Raw genomic sequence first — 8,184 nt, forward strand, 5'->3', positions numbered from 1 at the left:
AGGTGGCGTGGGATGTGAAGTGTTAAGTAAATTTTTGTAGCACATATTTTAAGAGTTTTGTGGTAGAAGTAATGAAATTTGTAGTAAAGAAGAAAAAAAAAACAGTCTTCATGTAGAAGATGGGGCACCTACCATCGGAATTGGATTTCTTTTCCCCAGAATTTTGGTGAAACATACAACAAATCACCCGATTGGCTCGTTTCGCCAGTTAAACAACACCTGGTTTATATTTTAGGGGGTGTTTGGATGAGCTTTTAAAACTTGTTTATTTGTTTGTTGAGAAGCAAAATGTATTTTACAAAGCTACTCTAAAAGCTTCAAATTAGAGCTTTTTAAAAGTTGATTTTGCTTTTCAAAAAACAAATAAACAAAAAAGCAATTTTAAAAACTCACCCAAACACCCCGTTAGGTAACATGTTACCTTTTAAGATAAGTTCCCGAAAGGAAGAATTGTAAATACCAACTTATAAGTGACAAGGTTATTTATGTTTATCATTATTCACTGTATAATTATAGGTATAACGCATTTCGATTTCGTTAAATACACACTGTGGATACATACATCATCCCGAAAAATAAACTCATGTTACAATACAAAAGAATTAAAAGACGATTTTTCCCTTGCTTAAATACAACTCAGTGAGACAAGTACATCCGCCTTCAAGAGAAGGAAGGGGTAATACAGGAACACCGAATTTATCTCCTTGTAAACATAAATAATTTACTCTTCATCATCAAGTCCCGGTATGTACTCCAAACTCACATCGAAAATAACCGGACTATTTGGAGCAACTCGAGGCCGTCCCGGAGCTGAAGTTAGACCTTTGGGAAATGCCAACTAGACATACGTGCGTGTCACATAGTAAGTGTGTATTAACACACATAGTAATATGATCATACATGTTTATTTTATTTCTTATCACGTGATTTCACAAAATGTTAACTATTCCACCACAAGAAAACAGTTATTGTCAACTTTAGAATTAGAAGTAACTCAGTTGACCCTTAAAAGTCAACTTTGGATTCATTTTGAAGAAGATTTTAAAAATGCCAAGATTATTTTCATGAAAATATAAAGGAGAAAATGGTGATGAACTTACTGAACCCGGAACGTATAGTCGACGTTTTCCTCCAACCTTCATGCTCAAAATTCCTTCATCGAGTCCTTTCACAACCTACGCTCACCAATTTCGGTTATATTACTTCAGCGATAATCCAATTATTTAAATGAAACTATTTACAGGATTGGACGCCTTAAAATACATCTTGACCATTTTATAAGCACATAAATCGAGTGTGCCATTTCTAAATACATCTGATTATAATAGAAGGATGAACAAGTTTACAAGAGATGTAAAAGGACTTACCTGACCTGATCCAACACGAAATATGTAAACTTGACGTTTTTCCAGTGAACTGAAATTTTCAAATGGGGACATACTTGAGTAGGTGATAATAGGCATGCACAATGTAAACATGTCGAGGTGCTTGTAAGTTACTCGAGATCGGCTCGTTAAAGCTCGAATGAGATGAGCTGAAAGGTGCTTGAGCCTAGATTGAAGCTCATGTAATAAACAAGCCTGAGCCAAGCGACCAAGCTTCATATACCCTGCCTGGCTCGAATGAGTCTATACTTTATATAAATATAATAAATTTTATTCAATGTAATAAATATATAACTGCATACTAAATTTTATTATTATATAACTTTGGAAAAAAAGCTCATGTAATAAACAAGCTTGAGCCAAGCGGCCAGGCTTCATATACTATGCTCGGCTCGAATGAGTATATAATTTATATAAATATAATAAATTTTTATTCAATATAATAAAAATATAACTACATACTAAAAATTTTATTATTATATAAATTTAATAAAAATAACTAAATTAACATACATTATGCGATATACGAAAAACTATAATTATAAGTACATATAAGAAGAAGTATAAGTATATGTGGATGTAAAAGAAAATATAATAAGTAACAATAATAAATGAGCCCATCCCAGCTTGTTCAAACTCTCTAATGTTAAATGAGCTGAGCTTGAGCTTAGGCGAGCGGGGCTCGGCTTGCTTACAGCACTAGGTGATACGAGTAAAGTTGTTAATTCATTGTTATAATCCTGCTAATCGTATAGTGTGATACAAGTAATGACAAACATATGAAAAGAGTTAAATATATAACCTGTCAAATACTTGTCCAGATGGAACCATTGCTACATAGTTTGCGGCTACCTATTAAACAAGAACTGTATAAGAATAAACAAGCATCATAGGAAGACAAACACCATAGTGTTTTTAATGAAGTCAAAGCAAGACAGTCAGCATGTCAAACTAACTAAAAGATGGTATTGCAACACATAAAAATAGTTCAGCGATTGGTCGACGAATCTCCAACAATGTTATGATAAAATTAATCGGAAAGTGTTAAATTTTGGCACCGACACCATACCTGATAACCAATTGGGGGAGAAGGGCCAGAACCAACTTTTATATCCTTGTATTGTAAACCAGATTCTGTAGTTACCATAGGTATCTTCATAAAGTTAAAAAACACATAGATTAGTACACTTCATAAAACATATAACAAAAACAATATCTAAGTAAATGAACAACTTATTTGAAACTAAAGGTGTCAACCGCGTCAGGTTCAATTGATGAATCTGAACATGACCCATATATATATATATATATATATATATATATATATATATTTGTGTAACCAGAACACGACCTGTATAAAACATTTATCTGAAATGAGTTAAACGGATTGTAATAAAAGGGTTAAACTGGTAGAAAACAGGTTGGCAAGCTGACCTTAGAAAAGTTATATTTTTTATTCAAAATTTAAACGAGTTGACCCCTTTGATTCAACGGGTTAAACAATCCACATTTATTAAACTAGTTAGAAATGACAACCCAAAACTTGATTATTACCCCTATTTCCTACTTTCCCATTCACTTTTAACCGACAAAATTTTAGAAGAAAACCTGATTATTTTTGTGTCGTGTTAGGAATTGACACCCCTATCCTACTTAAACTGTTCACTTTTTAAAATCAAAACTAGTAGAAGCCATCAAATGCTTAAAATTTAATAAACCAAGTCAAGATTTGCATATTATCACCAACCCAACATCATGGATATGCAATGGTTCACTTCTCATAAACAACACGACACGTCTAATAAGACAATTTGGATCACATAAAATGCTTAATACGTTAATATTATTCTTAAATGAACTATAAAATGCAACCAAAGTTCAGGAAATATGCAATCTCACCATACATTTTCAAGCTCTTTCTCACAGGAATCATCACATAATTTCGGTATCTCTTGAGGTGGCAAGCCAGCTGACTCAGCATTCGGTGAGTGAAACAGGATACTTGAAGCACTTAAGCCTAATCCAATCACAACCCTTCGTTTAATTAACGAGAATTCACTCTCACATCCAACAACTTGTGACCCTTTCGTGTTGATTCCTGATCTCAAACATTGGACTGTCACTCTTTTGGATCTGCCTCGGGTTACTTGATGATTGCTGGACATATTCCCAGAAAAAGAACCTGCTAGTTAACAATCATTCATCAAACAATGCATATTACATTGTAATATGTTCCATTTAAGATGTTAGTGTTAACATAATATGAATTCAAGAGCAAAAGCCTAGGGTTTCTTGTTTGATCAATATAGCATAACATAAAAAGTAGTGTGTTTTCCATCACTATTGACAATTTAAGTTATCAACAAAATGACGCACTTCATCATATCTAGATGGATATGCATGGGTCTGTTTGGTTAAAATTTTGGCAAAACCGAACCAAAAATCAAAATTTTAGTTTTGGAGTTTTTAAAAGCCATTCGGTTTCGGTTTCCTCGGTTTTTAGTTGGATTCGGTTCGGTTCGGTTCTGTTTCTTCGGGTTTGTCATTTGGTCTTGAAAAGTTTGCAATTTCCCGAAAAAAAAGTTGGCCAAAAATAATAAATTTAAGCCTAAATTTTATTTGTTAGGTAATAATGTATTTGATTATTATACATTTGGGCTAAAATACTTTGGTTAAATTACATAGTATAATGTTATAAATTACTTAAACTTAAAAATAAAAAAACGAAAATCCAGAATTTGATTGGGTTTTAATTACACGCAAAACCGAAACCAAATTGAAAAATTGAGTTTTTACGAAAACATAAAACCTGTTTTTGTTTCGGTAAAGTTATAAAGGTTTGTTTTTTTTTTTTCTTTTTTTGTTTTTGTTTGTTTCAGATGGGTTTTCCGGTTTCATGCACACCCACCCACTCCTAATTGAAATCTTGTGTAACATAGATATAGTAGATAAAATGAATGGGAAATGTACATTATATATTATATTATGGTTCCCAAAATCACTAAAAATATCAAGTCGCGAAACTGTGTGCATTGGAAGGAAACGAGCAATTGAGAGAGAAGGGGAAAGATAAGATGAATTACCGAGTGGAAGGAGGGAGGTGGACGCCATTTTTGATTCAGGGGTAGCTTAGCTTTCAGTGAATGGATAATGTTGATTCACACGAACGCCTACCTTTCTTTTCATTTTCACTCTTTCTGAGTCTTTAAACTATTGGTTACAAAATAGAAATTGTAATAGCTTTTTTTTTTCTTTTCTTTTGGGTATAATTATGTATTTATTTAGAGATTAATAAGAAACCTTACAAGTGCATTCACACTGTAACCCTTATTTTGTTAAGGGTTTTATACTGCAGTGGGTGGTTTAAGGTACTATGAGTGATAGAAAGATACTACAGATGAGATTTTTTAGTATATCTGAAAATTACTATTCAATCCTATTAACTTTTTAATATTTTTCTTTTAAATGGTTGTGAGTAGAGAAAAGAAAAAAGGTATAAAAATATATTTTTTTTAAATGATTGTGATTGTAGATGAATTTTTGAATGAAAAACACCACTTGCCCCATAGTGGGCGTCAAACTATTTTAGTTAAAAATTACCTAAGTAATTTAATGATCAAACTTTGTAAGTGAGGTAATATGTTCTTCAGAATATTGCAAGTATGTGTGTAAAGCAGTAAATGACTCAGCGATTTAACGAGGAAAAACTCTTGATCCTTAGTAGGATCTCCAGCAAAAAACCTCAAGAGGGGAAAACTATCTGTCTGCCTTAGATTTATTAATAAGAAAAAGATGTTACAACTCAAGAACTAGTGATAAACGAGTCTAGAGTACAGTGAGTGCTAGTGTAGTGTGAGTATATGTAAATGCCCTATGTTGTTCATTATAGCCTCATTATATAGTAAGATAATTATCTCGATAATAAAAGCTATTTCTACACCTATGAAAGAGCCTTTGGACTTTGTTTAGCTTCATTTCCATGCTATTGTTGATCAAGAAATGAGCCACTAGACGTTAGGAGCTGTGAATAGGCTATTTCAGCAGAGATATGTATCATAATCGTAGCCGGCAGCAAGGATCCTGGGCATTTATGGTTCTTCAGTGCAATCATTAATTTTGACGGTTACAAGACATGTTCCAGGTGTTTGACCAATCATTTAATGAACTTTTAGTGTTAATCAAGCCACCAATGACTACCTGCAATAATATAGTCATTAGTGAACAAAATAATATGTTAAGGATATCGAACCTGTTTGGGATCCTTTTCGGCAATATACAAAGACTAGGATCCTTAAGCTAGGTTTTAACCCACAACAATTGTCCCCAAAATATAACAGGTGTGACCCTGGCTACAACAGTTATATTTTCTCTTGTCTTCTGAGTAACCGATATATCGTGGTGCAACTTCCCAAGAACTTTTAACCACCATTCCTTTTTTTCTAGGGTAAGTTGCCTATAATTATTCGTCCTCAATCTTGCTTATTCTTAACCCTCTTTCGTATTGGAGTCAATCCTTTTCTTGTATTCTCTTTCTAGTTTTACCCAAGGGGTCAATGGGAAGGAAAATGATAAGATCAGTTTCTTCAATCGCTGAGAATCCTCATTCCGAACAAGCTCTCTTAAAGAATCCTTCCATAGAATCATGCAACTTTTGTGATTCCGATATTGCCCTCATTTGATCAAACGGAACTTTTACTGAAAATACTCTTTTTCGTTCTTTTGACAAGGATACCTGTTCAAATTTGATTTCTAAAGTCTGGGTTTGCTTTTTGGCATATCCTTTTTCTCTTGGTCTTAGCTATCCTTTTCCTCCTTTGATTTCTGCATACTTCAAGGTCATAAGTTTGAGTTATGCCCAAGTAATGCCGATGATGTGGAGAGTACTGTTTGTTCTTGATAAGCTCGTCACTTCTCATTATCTTCACTTGGAAATTTCGGATCTGGATGCTATTTACAACCTTAGGACCCATGGTTCATGTCGTTTCTTGTTTCAGCGTATTTCCGGTTGTGCTCCTTTGGTTTAGAAAACAAAAAGAAATGATAAGGACTGGTATAGGAATTTTTTCTTTGTTCAAAGGGATTCAATTCCCGACAGCAAAGATCTTTCTTTCAAATGGGTTTCTCATGGTAGGGTCTTGGATTTTAAAGATATGTTATGAGCAAATAATTTAGAACTTATCTTTGTGTTTTCAGTGAAGTTTGCTGATATTGTGACATCGACTACTAAAGCTATTAACATGACTGCCTCTTTGTTGAAGATACCAAAAGAAGATCGCAGTTTCTGCTCTGAGATCACTTTTCCTCGTCCTATAAGTCAAGCCTCTGAAGATATGTCTTGTAAGTTTCTTCGTTTTACTCCAGTATAGAGCCAATGGATTACTGATTTATTTGTTGTCCCTTTTTAGCTACTGATCTTGGGATGGAGGATCTCGAAAGTTACATTGAGAAGAGAGGACAATACATCATAGGTCCTTCTAATCTTCCTCTTGTGATTCCTAAATCCAAACCTTCTTCTTCCCGGAAGAGAAAGGTTTTAGAGAGTAGTGTCCCATCACTCAAGTCCGTTGATTTCAGAAATGCTAAGCCTTTCTTTCTTCAGGTAATGATCCTGAACTGCTTTTGTTTTATTCCTGCAAAATAGTTGTAATTAAAAGTACTTGTCTGCAGGGCTTGGATCATCTTACTAGCCTTCACTACAAGATCACTCAAAGCCTTTAAAAGAAGATAGATGATTCAAGGGAACTTGTTGCCACCAGGAACAAACTCATGGATGAGTTATGCAGGGAGCGTCCTCGTGTAAAGGAGGAGAGCGAAAGTCTCAAGGTAAGTCGTGCTAAGTAAATGAAGGCCTATAGGGATAACTTGAAGGTTCATGCTGCACTTGCTATATGCCAAGCCAAGGTCAAGATGGCGGAGCAAGCCCTTAATGCCAGCTTCGATAAGGGCTCATGGGATCTTGAGGCTTGGCATGATAGGGCTTTGGAGTTGGAGGCTGAGAAGAACAAGGATTCTGGGCATGGTAAGGCTAAGAAAGGTGAGGTTGTTGAGACTAAGGTTTGAAGTGAAGCTGATGAGGTGGATAAAGTGGAGTTAGCTGTGATGGTATCCGAATTTGAAGGATATATGGCTTTAAAAGGGGTGATGAAGGATATTGAAGACAAGGCCCGAGCCTCCTTTTATTCATGGCTGCTAACAATTTACTTTACTTGATTTGATGATGTATAAACAATAACATAACTAGGTTTTTAAAACAATGAATGGCTAGGGTGGAAGGATCTTGAGTTTCATGACGACTCCCTGGTCATTCTAATCTTATTTAGGAAAACTTTCGATATCCTTAATGGAGGGATCCTGGATTTCAAGACGAAGTTGTCACACCCCGCCACGGCGGAATCGCGAGGGGCGACGAACATGGTTGTCAAAGCATATGATTTCGCCCCTCACTCGTACCTCACGAGCAAGCGAGTAGACACCATGCAGTCATTCGACCATGTGGATCGGTAGTTAGCGTGACTAACCATGACTGGGGGCGTCAATCCCAACAGAGTATATTCACAAAATCTTAGGCTAATACAAGCTAATTGTTATTAATAAGCGATAAAAGGGACTTTCGGATTCAAGAGATAACTCATGCAATCATAAAGCTCGGGTCTTGTTTCTCATTAACGTATAAAAACTAGTACTTGTATGTTTTTCCCCCATTTTGTAAATCGTTTGAAAGTAAATGGGCAATGAAACTCACCTTTGAGTTTTCAGGCAAAATAGTTAGTGAATATTGAAACAAGCGTGAGACTTCTCC

The 8,184-nt window shown here is 34.9% G+C and overlaps 1 protein-coding gene across 1 annotated transcript; it reads right to left on the reverse strand.

The window, feature by feature from the left end:
- Positions 1-532: 532 nt before the first annotated feature.
- On the reverse strand, positions 533-4,501 carry LOC143585892 (peptidyl-prolyl cis-trans isomerase FKBP16-3, chloroplastic-like). The gene is made up of 7 exons (XM_077067569.1): positions 4,469-4,501; positions 3,290-3,567; positions 2,455-2,538; positions 2,188-2,237; positions 1,368-1,416; positions 1,101-1,175; positions 533-838 (listed from the first exon to the last, which is right to left on the reverse strand). The coding sequence occupies exons 1-7, from the start codon at positions 4,494-4,496 to the stop codon at positions 722-724; spliced, it is 681 nt and encodes a 226-aa protein (XP_076923684.1). The 5' UTR covers positions 4,497-4,501; the 3' UTR covers positions 533-721.
- Positions 4,502-8,184: the final 3,683 nt, after the last annotated feature.

This window comes from Bidens hawaiensis, unplaced genomic scaffold (assembly GCF_021521415.1).
Source record: "Bidens hawaiensis isolate Kalapana, Puna unplaced genomic scaffold, B.hawaiensis_p1.1 tig00034203_1, whole genome shotgun sequence".
NCBI classification, from domain to species: Eukaryota; Viridiplantae; Streptophyta; class Magnoliopsida; order Asterales; family Asteraceae; genus Bidens; species Bidens hawaiensis.

Excerpts from the sequence above, each read along its gene's own strand:
- LOC143585892 (XM_077067569.1), bottom strand. The coding sequence starts at position 4,496 with ATGGCGTCCACCTCCCTCCTTCCACTCG. Across the intron at positions 2,238-2,454 it reads CTCCCCCAATTGGTTATCAG|GTAGCCGCAAACTATGTAGC; the intron begins GTATGGTGTCGG and ends CTTGTTTAATAG. Across the intron at positions 839-1,100 it reads GACTATACGTTCCGGGTTCA|TTGGCATTTCCCAAAGGTCT; the intron begins GTAAGTTCATCA and ends ACGTATGTCTAG.